We start from the raw sequence: 13,963 nt of genomic DNA, 5'->3' as shown, positions 1-13,963 counted from the left end.
AAGATAGAATGAAGTGTACAAAAAATTAGACTTATTATTATTTTAAAAGCAGGCCCTCCTGATAGTTTAGAAGTGAGAGAATTAAAAAAAATGTGTTCCATAAATATCAGAACAGTAACTGTCTGAGGAAAAATTAATACAATGAATTAAAATCTCACTTGGCAATTCAGAGTTGGATCATAAACCTATTCTTTCCTAAAGACTGCGCAATTGTGGCTCTAGGCCACATGCATTTCTCAGCCTGTTTTTAAAACCCTCTGCCTGTTCAAATCTTTTGACAAGAATGATCCTATGTTATGAGCTGTGGTTACAACAATAAACTTTACTTACTTACTTGCTTACTTACTTACAAGAATGATCTGCCCCTTCTCTGGCAGGCTACTGCATTGAAAGGGAGGGGGAAAAGGAGAAGTCAGAGAGATAAAGATCTGTCAACAAGAGAGAATTGTCTTGGTCCCTACCCTCTTTTGATTCAGCTCACTGGTGCTTTTCCCACTATCACAGCATCCAGCAGCTGAGCTCTGAGGGAATGCAGCCCGCAGGTGAACAAAAAGTGTTGCCTACCTTTGCCTGAAAGTATATGTCCATCATAAAATAAAGAGATTGTGTTATATAACACAGTGACTAAAGGTATATTATGTCAAATATATCCTCAATAGTATCTTTCCTAATAAATCAGTGATAATATTTCAGAATTTTGAAACGTGTGCAATGATGCAATGATGCAAATATTAATATTGTATTACCCAAGATGGCACAAATTACTTGCCAGGGAGGAAGATGCACTTCAATTTGCTTCCATCTGATGCAGAATATTTATAGGACGAGACAAAACAGGGCAGCGTGCACTCTGTTGCTAAGGTGATAAATAGCCAGCCATCAGTACGCTGTTCATAGGGTAACATAAGCAAAAGACAGGTCTCTGCCCTGAGGACCTTACAGCTTTAAAGGGGATGGAGGCACTGAAAGAAAGAAGAGAACATAGAAAACGGTGGAATAAATAAACTAAAGAGAGGTTAAACTAAAGAGAGTTACGTTAACATATATTTATTGGAGATTAAACCATATACCATGTCAATAATCTCCCTGATGATACAGCAACCTTAAAGCAAATATTAATTGGAATATTACTATATTGACCTTTAGTGTTCAGTTCCTTGCTTTTATTTTTTTCTATTTAGACCAAAATCCTTTGTATAAACAAACACTATGATTTCAGTAGCAAGAAACTGTGCTATTATCCTGGATGTGTTTGTTTCTGAGAGAGAATTCTGTCCATCTCAAGGTAAAGTTTCTCCCACTGCTTCTTCTGAAGGAAGAAAAACATTTGCTTTCCTTTTGTAATAAAAAGATCTTTTGATCTCAGATATTATTTAGATACTGTATGAGATCAAATAGCTTATATCCAGTAGCAATAAAGCTTTTAAAACTTCAAAAGCAGCTAGGTAGAACTACTGTAGTTTTTCTTATTTGAAGTGAAACTCAAAGGGTCCATGAGCAATAGCACCTGAAACACTGTGCCGTGAGATCTTCAGTACCTAGTCCAGAATTATGTGTCACCCAGTTGCCAACTGGATGGTTTTGCAGAACTCACAAGCCTGGACTAGAGGGCAATTGATAAATCTCTTCAACTCTTGCTACCAGCAACCAGCATTTAAAATGTGTTGCCTGTGATTCAGGAGGTAGTAAAATACCATCAATATTGATTCCCATTGATAGCCTAATCCTCCATGATCCTGCCCAGTTCCTTCTTAAAACAACCCAAATTGGCTGTCTTTACCCCAACTTCTGGTAGTGAATCCACAGTTCAACTATACTGTGAAAAGTATGTAGTTCTCTTGTTCCAGAATCTTGATCCTTCTCTGCTGTGTCACCCACCTTATAGAACATTCCCCCAGCCACCCCAAGTCAGGTTAGCTGCATCCCTGTTAATGTTCCAGAAGTCCCTCAAGACCGGGTTATATCACCAGACTTGTGGTCCCAGGGAACCAATAATATCTTAAGATGGCTCCACTATTGAAATATTCACTCTCTGCATGCCTTTGGTTTGTATATTTTACTTTTTATTATATTTTACTTTTTAACACTGATTGTTTTATATTTTTATTATGATTGTATTTATAGAATTGTTGGTTTTATTTGTTTGTTGTATACTGCCCAGAGTCACTTCTGGTGAGATGGGTGGCTATATAAATTTTATTGACCGATAGCTAGATAGATGAATGGATAGATAGATCTTTCACTATTCAGTTTCAATATATGACCTGATTTCTGGAGGACTCAATTTTGTGTATCTTATCAAAGTGAGAATTGCCCATTTATTTTTGTGGGTTTTTTTTAACTAGTTACCAATCTATAAGAGCAGCTGTCCTCTTATTCCATGCCACATCAGTTTGTTCAAGAAAGGGGCTGTGTCAGATGTTTTTTGTCTATAATATGTGTTGAGTCACTTTTGCCTATATTCTTGATGACAAATTGAAAGGGATATACATGAAATACATATTCATTTACAAACATGAATAAAACTTGAAATGATGTAAGTGATCTCCATTTTCACAAAATAGAACTTGAAGTTTTTTAAGTGTTCAGTCATGGGGATTAGGGGACAGTAATTTTCATCTCAAACCATGAAGGTAAATGTGATGGTAGCTTCCAATCAGCCAATATGTAGAAAACTGCTTAAAGAGAGGATTTAGAGGAAAAATACATTTTAAAGTCATATTGGAAATAAGGAAGCAACAAGTAAGCATCCTTTTTCTGGTCTCATATGTCTCTACAAACATCCACAGAACTGAGGTCATCAGTGAAGTAAAGAAAGTCTAGCAGTCTGTTAGACTCACTGCAGCAGAGCCCATGAACAACAGGAAAAATACGCTGCTCAACAAAGCAACCAAGGCTTTGCATTTACAAATTGAAATCTCAGCATCATAGCAATATCTGTAATGCCCATGCACAGTGCACACTTTTCCACACAGAAGTCTGCCTGAAAAGAAAGTGCAACATTTACAGAAGATACAGGGATAAGAGCATTATATTTCATCTCATATACTTCTATCTTGCCTGTAGCAAAAAATGAAGTGTTATCTACCAGGAAAGTAGATAATTTTTTTATGTCCCACATATTTTTCCCACAGTTTCTGAAAATGAGATTTACTGACATGTCCCTAGTTCCAGCTACTAGCAGCATGGGTAGAATCTGTTGCTTGCTCTATTGGCTAATGGACTCTCATAATCTCAATGGCTGAAGATTTTTTTTTTAAAAGCAAGCCAATCATAGGATATTGGAATACCTGAAACATAAAATGAAACTTTTAAAAAGGGTGTTTTATTCTGACCTTGGAATTCTCTAAATTCCTGTTCAGAGCATGCAGTGCGGTCTGGAGTCAGTGTCTTGTTAGTAGCAGTTGTTTATACAAATTAATAAATGAAGCTTGCTTTTGAAAAGAAATTTACCAAATGTAAAATGTGCAATAATTCTAAATATTGCTTAAATAAATGTTATTTGTGTATGTATTCATGTATAGTATTTAATATATTTTCAAACTAGGGTGGTGGGGCAGCATGGTTGTGATATGCAGACAGCACAGCCCAATATGTTCTTTTCTGTCATGTCCCTGTTGTCCTTTAATCATTGTACAATAGCTGCAGTAGAAAGACCACATGAGAATTAATGCTGTTTTTCTGAATCATTACCTCTTAATGAGATTGCTGCTTGCAAGCCCATGAACTTTGCACAGAACACTGCCTTTTAGAGCTGCTGATTTCCAGTTTTACTCAGCCTTACTCAACACCTCTTGGCCACCAAAAGTAGCCAGGAAAAGCATGGCTCTCAACAGCAGGTGGCAGAGCTCATACTATAAAGAACCTTTCTCCATAAAATCAAACAAATTGCAGATAACATTGCAAGACATTAACCCATTGTCACACTAGACTTGATCCTAGAGGCATCTACATTAGAATGAATATGAGATTTTTTACCTACAAAAACTTTGCAAACATGTCACAGCAACCGGAAGGAGGATTAGTAGAGAGCATGAAACCTTGAATAATCTGCAAATGCAGTAAGAGCTTAGAAGTGTAAACACTATTGTATTCCAGAATGTGATCAGTCATATGGTGGAACTGCCCACCAGGTCATGGGGAAAATCCTTACATGTCCTCAGGAAGATTATGGATCTATCAGGCACCTAAAGGTGCTTTGTGTAGTCACGGTGTTTAAAAATTGCTTATGTTGTTGTAAGCTTTCTTTTTATTTTATTCTTTAATTGATCTTTATTCTGTATAGTAAAGCCAAAAAAAAAAAACAACCCACCAACTTCTAAAGTTGGTTCATGCATTTGGTAGAAATAATGGAGTTATCTATTTTTCAAGAGTTCAACTAATCTCTCTGAGGCTCTGTGACATAGTATTGAAAATAATATTCTTTATGTCAGTTGAGTCTATAAATTGTCAATTCTTTTTGGAACATAAGTAGATCCGGTCTTCATTAGAAGAAATTACAATATAATCTGTATTCATTCTTTATTGATCCAAGTTATATGTGGCTATGCATTTTCTTTCAGTACAAGCCATTATATATGTTTCCTACAAGCTGGTTGTGTGGAAAATATTGTCCCACTTTTCTTCTTAATTGATCACTGTGGCTTCTGTACCATGTACTTTTCTCTCCCCATCTTCAGTCACTTCCTTGTATGATTATCAAGTTCTTGATATTTGTTATGAACTAACCTTTCAACTAAAATCCATCTACATCCTGTTACAGCAAGACAATAAATATGTAGAGAGCAAACCTATATGCATGGATCACCATTTACATCTTAGGAGCTGCGTGTACCACAGACATTGTTCCTGGAACATCACATACAGTTTGCTTTGAGCAGATTGGAAGTGTATAGTGTTATGGAGATCTCTGTATTCAAATTTCCTATCCCTTGGACAATTTTGCTCCCTTGCATATATCAAGGCAGCTAGTTATATGGATAGTTAATGGTTCCTCTTCTTGGATAAAAAGAATTAAACTTCTGAACAGCTTTGAAAATAACCATGAGTGGATTGGCGAACTATTATCTTTTGTCTGCCTATCTGTAAGGTTGTGTCTTGAAGTGCAACTGCAGCAACAAGTACACTGCTACAAAGGGGAATTATTATTATTATTATTAGATTTTTATTCTGCCTTTTTTATATTTGGTCAACCCAAGGCAGCAAACATACCTAACACTTCTGCCTCCTATTTTCCCCACAATAACAACCCTATGAGGCAGGTTGGGCTGAGAGACAGCGACTGGCCCAAAGTTGTCCAGCCAGCTTCTCATGCCTAAGGGAGGCCTAGAACTCAGTCTTTGGCTTTCTAGGCCAGCACCTGAAGCACTACACCAAACTGGCTCTTCGAAAATTTAAAAGAACAATATATTGTCCAGTTGATTTTCATCAGATTTTTGTCAGCACTAGTGGACACAATTAAATGTAATTAATTGTGAGTTAAATATATCAGTCTAGCAGACTGATCATAATAATGTTAGCTTGAAGCACATATGGCAGATGGACTGAAAAACATGCTATGATGTGTTTTCTTCATCTTTACAGCTTCAGACCAGTTTGACTGAACCAATGACATTACCTAAGTCAATTTCACTTCCTCGTAGTGCATACTGGCATCACATCACTCGGCAGAACAGTGTGGGAGAAATATACAGTTTACAAGGTAAGATGCTTGAACAGTGAAATGGCGTGTCTGTTAGGTTCCCCTCACAAACTGCTTTCATCTCTACTGATGATTTTCTCAGCATTTAAATTACTAAGGCGGATGGATGGATGGATGGATGGATGGATGGATGGATGGATGCTCGCTCCCTCCCTCCCTCCCTCCCTCCTTGGCAACTGATGAGGAAGGGTTATATAGAATTCTATGGAATTTCCCAGAGGAAGCTATTTGCTGTTAGAGAAGATTTAATTTTGTTCAAACTGGCACATTCCCCACAGAATTTGGGTCATTTCCCGCCACAGATAAGTAGGTGATTACTGGTAGCACTTTGTCAAATATAGGGAAAAAAAAAGGTGAGAGTGTTTTGTATGCATGATATACACTTGTGGTTAACCAAAAAAAACCCAAACCTGCGAACTGCATTTTCATTGGACATTTTTTCTAGTTTGTATTGAAATCATGACTGGGGTGAAGGACAAGAAAAGTAGTCAGAAAGGATGCACCTAACTTTCCCAGATTAGCTTGTAATTCTCTGGATAAAAGGTATCCAATAGCAAGCTATTTTTTCTGTAAATATACACCTCATTGCTAAGGCATGTTTTATTGTGACAACAAAAGAAATCCAAACTAATTGTCTTTTTGATCAAACATCCAGAAAATGATGGAGTTCATGTTTGAAAATGACAAAAATGTAGGAACATCTGCAACCTATTTTATATGTCTTCCTATAAAATTTCACCCATTCCAGATAGAGGTCAGTCTTCTAGGTTGGACTGGACATTATGTCCAATTTAATTACCCACAGCACCCTCATTTAATGCCCTACATGTGGTCTCCTCCTGCCTTTATCAACATATTGGTCTAATATCTGATCAGCTGGCTGAAGCATGCATATGTACTTATTAACATACCAACATTAGCGCAATAAAAATTATTACAGTTGGTAACACCTGCCAAACAACATACTTCTGATACAGTTTTCATGGTATATTAATAGGCAAGAGTGTGATTATGTATAAAAATCAATGTACAGAGGCTGAGAGTTGATATATTAATCTTCAGTTGAGATGGCTTTTTGCTGAATGTCTTCCTTGCAACAAAAAAATGAAATTAGAGTGTTACAGGAAAGTGATGGACTGTCAGAAACAATGTCTTTAGGTCAAATTCTTTTCCTGTATAAAACTGTATGGCCTTAAATCATCTGAGACGTTCATAACTTGATGAAATAAAAACATACCGTGAAGGATTAAATGCTTCTACTAGAAGGTCATTTTTTGGTGACTGCCCTGTGTTTCTTAAATACAACTCTGTTCAAAGTAATAGAAAAATAGGGCCAAGTAGAAGCGAGTTCTCCCTCAGTGCCACCATTTTATTCTTAGGATAAAAAGGTGAAGACATTTTGAGAATCTGTGGGGGCATGTATGTATGTATGTATGTATGTATGTATTTTTACAAGTTATATCCTTCTTTTCTGCCTACAACACTCAGGTCAACAAACAATAAAAGGGGCCAAAAGAGGCAAACCATTCGTTGTACTGTACTTAGTGCCTGTAATGGTTGCCTATTCCGACAGACTCAGTCTCACAAGCAGGTGCTTAAGGATAACTGATTTATTGAAAGAATAGTGTGCAAATACAAAGAAAGCTGAGAATGAGCAAAAGCGCGCCAAATACAAACTAAAAACCCTCGCTTCAAACCCGGTCCCGCCCTTGCTCCCGCTTAGCAACCACCCCCTCCCAGGTGTTAGCAACCGTCACCCACACGGCCTGAGAAAGTAACCTTGAACACAGTCAATAACCCAAACATACATTCCACAGTTACAGTAAGGAGATTACAGCCTTGCCCGGCTGGAAATCTCCACTCCGCAAACACGGATTAGGAAAGTGACATGCGAAACGTTACGATGTATTCAGAACATTGAAACGGTGAACATGACAGTGCCCTCACTATTAATGGTCCCTTATATTGTTGGGTGAGATTTCCTTTCATGATTACTAGTATGGCTGCATACATTTTAAAAGTGATTCCAAAGAAGCATTGGTCCTCCCATAAGCCCAGCATCTCTGCTGCTTATTAAAGCAGTCCATCATTTTTGAGTCTTCTGAAATAAAAGGTAGCTGCTGCTTTAAGAGTCATATTTAATATCTAATCTAACGATAAGATTCCCTCAGGCTCCCATAGAAGCCTTTAAAAAGTTGGGCAGTTTTAGTGAATGGTGGGTGCCATTTTCATGTTCACATGAAGTCCAAAGAACTTCCAAATCACTTTGAAATGTGGGCATCTTTACTTCCTATTTGTACGCAGAAGACATGGAACTAAAGGCAGAAGCAGATCTTTCCCATTGTTAACTTGGGCATTTTCTAGGTAGGAATGGACTAAGAAGTCCTAAAGATGTCGTTTATTGACAATGACATGGCTCATGCACTATCTCCTCTGTTATTAGCCGCAACGATACGCACAGCTTTGGAATATATGTTTATATAATCTATTTAAAAACCAAAAATCAGATTTAGAAAATACAAAACCAACAAACTGTATTGCCTAAGAGAGTATTTAACTGTTTTTGATTAAGCAAGAACAATGTGAAGTAAGGAAAACAAGAAATGAAATGTTTAGTTCTCTTAAAAATACTTCTGTTCTTAAATTAACATCAGCAGGTGGGCAGTGCCTGAAAACACCACAAAAGACAGAATACATGTATATAGTGCAGCATGTGGTTTTATGTCTTAAAGGCAACTGATAAAGCAAAACAGAATTTTTTGCAGCAGACTTCTCAAGTAAACACAATGTGTGAATATTGAGGCATGTTGAAATTGTTTTATACCCCGTTCTCTTTCTACTCTACCTATGCAACAATTATTTTAAATGAAAACATATTTTAGTGGAGGAGAGAAAAAAAACACAATTCTCTCATTCCAGATTTCAGAATTGGCCAAGATGATTGATTGAAGCTGTAGACTCATTAAATAACAATTCCCACTAAAATCTTACTCTTCAGTAGATATATATCTGATTGCTGTGGGGGCAGGAGGCATCAAGATGAAAGTATTTGAGACCGAGATTCTTGGCATAGGACGGCGAATAAATATATCATAAGGACATTAAAAAGAATAGTGGAGTTAATGTTGTTTATTTACGTCAAAATCAGACATTTTATTATCTCCTCTATCAGTTATACAGTTGATGGGGTTTTTTTCTTGTACAAGAAAATACTAAAGCAGTCTAAATTTACTGAAAGTATGATAATCTAACACCTCAAACAGACTTTTCCAAGGAAATTTAGATTTGGTTATGGTTTAGGAAAGGTAAGAGATATATCAGTTACAGTATCAATACAGGCAAGGCTATAATTTATAGCCTTTCTGTTTTCTTAAACGGCTGGTTTTCATAATGTAAAAAAAAATTCATTATGTTGTAGAAGATAAAGTATTGAGAGAAGAATTGAACATAAAAGTGTTTTTTATGGGACACCGAAAAATAATTAAATAAATGAGTGAAAATTATACTAGTATTTCAGGAGGGTTACTCTAGAATCATCATGGGAACTTAGTTTAATAGTGTTGTACAATAAAAACCGAATTGTCAGTTTCTGTGAATGAATGAAAAACACATTCTAACTTTTTGAAATAACATTTTTTAAATTTTCTGATTAAAATATAAGGGGAAAATCAGTATGATAGAGCTTAATTATGGTTTTTCATTATCCCGTTCATGATTATAAAATGGATGACTAAGAAATGCAAAAAATTGTATGTGTTGAAATCTACAAAATTTTGTTCCATTACTATAAAATAGATTTATTAAGGGGTACTTACTAAATGTATTTTATGGCAAATGAATACAGTCTTACAGATCAGCATCGCATAATTCATTCTCAGAATAGGAGATAGGAAGAACAAAGTTTTTGCTGAACCCTAAGGTACAAGTCATTGATGAATAATCCAGCCATGTAGGCAGTAGAACATAAAATTGGTTTTGTTTCTCCATCTTGTAAAATCCCTCTCCAACAGGACAAAAGTGGCAGAACTTCCAGTGAATGGATTTATGTATTGTTTTAAGCCAAAATATGATTTACTTGCTTTGGGCTTAATACGTTGCCTAAACCAATACACAATCCTTTTATGCTTTCTAAACCATCTATAAATCATGTGTGGCCATTCATAGCTTAGCATGATGTATGAGGCCATCCCATTGTCACTTTTCAACAAACCATGCTTAAGAAAACTGGCTTCATTGTCTCATTGTAATACTGCTTTGTTATATCAGGGAAATGTTAACATAGCATGGGACAAAGGGACATCAACAGCCCTTACAGATTTATTCTGATTCTCATCTATGTAATATTTATGTCTTTGTGTGATGTCATAATTATAAACACTGACACCAAATTTTATTGCTCCTGCATATTGGAAATTTAAAATTCATAATTTATTTCATGCATAACCCACTTTTCCATTAAAAAAAACTGTTCAAACCAGCTAGCAAGTGTAAAATGCAAACAGTGTAACTAAAATAAAATGTTAAAAGCCAAATCACAATTTCAGGGATGTTGATGCCAAAATAAATAGTTGAAGTCTAGGTGTTAAGGAATGAAATAAATCAACACATAACTATCATAGGTAGTTGGTAAATGGCATTAGACAAGACACAAGCCCTATAACATTAGCAACTGGACCTACTGGAAAAAAATCCATTAAATGCAGATACAGTTTTTAAACCTGGTTGTTATCAAATATCAAAAAAATTTTTTTTTTAATAATTCTCAAATATATACTAGATGCAATTATTTGGAGGAAGTTATGTTACTATAGTCTTGGTGGCTGTCAACTAATAGAACTTTTTCTAAATTCTATCTAGTATGTTTAGTAAAGACCCTGATGATAGCTGTCATGAGTACTGATGGCGAGCAGGAGGGGGCCTCTATCCAGGGGGGAAAACGCATGTGTAGTACTGAGGAATTAAGCAGCTATTCAAAGAGACACAGATCAGACCCACCTTAACTTTTGGGGTTTATCTGTCTGGGTTTTTCCCACGCTTCTTCAGTTTGTTAGGATTCTGTTTTATGTAGCAGTAATAAACACTAGAGACCTACTCCTCCTCTCAGCGTGATTTCTGACTGTTAGGACAATAGCAGTAATTAACAACTCAATTGAAAAAAATTCATCTTAAGAGAAATTGAACAATCCTGAAATACAGATAGTCCTCACTTATTGACCACAATTGGGACCAGCAACACTTGCTAAGCAACACGGTCGTAAAGTGAAGCATCACATGACCACGCCCAACTTACAATGTGAGTTCCAGCTGCAGTTGTGAGGGAAATCACCCGGCTGTGAAGATCGCAAATGGTGATCACATGACTGTGGACAATGCAAGTGTCGTAAATGCGCATCAGTTGCCAAGTGTCCAAATCACAATCACATGACTGTGGGGATGCTGCAATGGCTGCAAGTTCGAGGACCAGTCATAAATCTCCTTTTTCAGCTCCATCGTACTTTTGATTGGTGAATGAGCAGTCAGTAAGCAAGGACTACCTATATTGCTAATATATTAGTCCTTTTTTATTGAAATTTTTCATTGAAGTTTGAAATAAATAGCCACATAGAAAAGGTTGTAAAACAATGATTTGGAAATTATGTGCATGACTCTTACAGTCAAATGGTGTTCAGACTAAGGTTTTGTTTTGCTTGAGTTTTTAATGATACTTGTCATTGTTCAGTGCTTAAGATAGTGTTATACTCTTCTAGCTTTTAATTACATTGATCAGTATTTTTATTGCTGTATATTTTCAAAAGTAATTAGGAAAAAAATGCTGTTAATATGTTACCAATACACATAAGGTACTTTACCATTGACGAAGATAAAAGACAATTATTTTATTCAAGCAACACGGTCGTAAAGTGAAGCATCACATGGCCACGCCCAACTTACAATGTCAGTTCCAGCTGCAGTTGTGAGGGAAATCGCCCGCGGTTTTTAAGCGCAATATCACGTGACCGCAACTTGCAACTTCTTGCCGGCTTCCTTGTTGACTTTGCTTGTCGGAAGCCGGCTGTGAAGATCGCAAATGGTGATCACATGACTGCGGACATTGCAACCGCTATAAATGTGCATCAGTTGCCAAGTGTCTTATACACAGAGTTTAGAAGCAAAAGAAAAATACCTTGCACAACTTTACCCCCCCCACCTCAAAAATCATATACAGAACATTAAAAAAATTACCTGAGTCATTCTGCTCAGCTGTTTTTTACGTTAATCCTGTGGGCATTTCCTTTGTGCCTGTGTAGCTATCTGCAAATTAAAGTATGTTAAAGGAACTGCTGGGGCATTCATCATTTTGGCATATCCACAGTTATGTTCATATTCAAATAACTCTCCTAAGTGTACTCTTTCATCTCACTATGATACTGAAACAATGAAAACGATATAAAATATTACACTGTGGCTTTGTTTAGACAGCAAGATGAACCATGGCTTATCAGGATGGTAATAAACTACAGTGAACCTCTGGTCTCAACCAGATGGCCACATTAAAGCGGGCAAAAAATTATAGTGGCATACATTGTGCTGCCTTTGGTAGTGATCCCTATTCTGCTGCGATACCAAGGCTGGCAAGTGATGTCATCCTGAGTGTTTTAATGCAGGACAGATTGAGAAATGTCATTGGTGGATTCCCCTGACTTCTTTTTCCCTTCCAATCACTTACCAGCAAGAAAAGCAGCCACCATGAGCTACGTTTTACATGTGTTGGAACAAGGATAGGCAAATGTAGGAAGGTGCTTAGAACAGCATGTTTAGGCCCCTGTCAAGTTGCCCAACTAACAGGGTTCAGATGCTGAGACACTTCTTGCCTGTTTCATGTCATATCTAGCCCTCTTCTGAAAGTATGCTAAACTATGTCTAAAATTAGCCTGGCTGACAGATCACAGGCCTGAAGGGTCACAGAGTGAAGTGGGAAGGAGTAAGCAGTGCTACAAGGGAATGATAATGCTGTTGAGCGGCCATGGCCAACAGCACCCAGAAATAGTAGCAGTCATTTTATAAGTGCATAATATAATTTATTATATTTTATTATATAATTTATTGTTCAGTGCAGATATAGAATAAATAATAATTACAGTCAATATGACTGGTGATAAAAAGAGGTAGAGGCAAAATGTGTAGGTAGGTGTTAGCTAAACTGGCATAGGAATAGTCAAGTAATAAAAACTGAAAAATATGGCCTGTGAAACTTGTGCATTCATTGAGGCCAAATCAGCACTGTGCACTGGGCAAAACGCAGCTCTCTTTTCCAATTCAAATCAGCCTTCTGTCCAGAACAGGACTAGTGCTCTCTCAAGAGAGCATTAAAACCATGTTTAAAAAACATTTCTAGCACTCTTTCAAAAAAAGTACTTAACCCGTTTATCTAAGGAGCCTGCATAAGACTGACAAGTGCTTTGGAAAGTACTCTTCAATCATTATGCAGGCAGATGCTTCTGCAGAAACCATATATCTAATATTTCTGAAGCAAAAATTGTTATGGAAAGTAAGGCCCAGTTAATGGAATGGAAGAGGCTCAGCCATAGTAGCCTAAAGTGGATAATGTCAACCACACTGTCAATTAAGCATGCTAAATTGTGTTCATGGCAGAAGGTATGTTGGGAGGCAAGAGAAAGCTATGTTAAAACTGGAACAGTTATATATCTTTAAATTGCCTGAGCTTGGACTAGGGATGAAGCAGGCAATGTCATTCATTCATTCATTCATTCATTCATTCATTCATTCATTCATTCATTCATTCACAATTCTTATGTGTCACTACAGTCCAAAAGTCTCTGGCTGTTTACAATATCCAAATGGCAATTTAAAATACATAAAAACATCAATACATTACAAACTGCTTAAAAAATATTATCCCAACCAAATGTCCAGAATCCACAACAACAGTCCTTTCAAATCATGAATTAAAATCTCAGTGGAATAACTCCGCCTTCCCTGCCTTCCTGAATACCACTGGGGAAGTGCCATCTAAAACTCCATGGGAAGGCTGTTCAAAGAGAGAAAGCAGTGACTGAAAACCACTGTTTCCTGGTCTACCCTCTGAACCTCAGTATCCCTTAATATGGGGGACCCTCAGTATTCCAGCTTGATACAATGGACTGGATGAGTTGATTCCACTTGGAGATGGTCTTAAAGATACCTGAGAGCCAAGCCATGTAGGATTTTGTAAGTTAAAACACTTTGAGCTATGTTTGGAAACCTATTGGAAGTCAGTGCAAT

At 36.8% G+C, this 13,963-nt stretch overlaps 1 protein-coding gene across 1 annotated transcript in view; it reads left to right on the top strand.

The window, feature by feature from the left end:
* The window catches only part of DOK6 (docking protein 6), a 184,101-nt gene that overhangs the window by 148,752 nt on the left and 21,386 nt on the right, over positions 1 to 13,963 (top strand). The window contains exon 7 of the mRNA XM_063300222.1: positions 5,584 to 5,701. Within this exon, the coding sequence (XP_063156292.1) occupies positions 5,584 to 5,701 (118 nt within the window). The remainder of the gene's footprint in view (positions 1 to 5,583; positions 5,702 to 13,963) is intronic.

This window comes from Candoia aspera, chromosome 3 (assembly GCF_035149785.1).
Source record: "Candoia aspera isolate rCanAsp1 chromosome 3, rCanAsp1.hap2, whole genome shotgun sequence".
Lineage (NCBI taxonomy): Eukaryota > Metazoa > Chordata > Lepidosauria > Squamata > Boidae > Candoia > Candoia aspera.
Note: the sequence above shows the minus strand (reverse complement) of the source record. Positions and strands in the feature narration are given on the sequence as shown.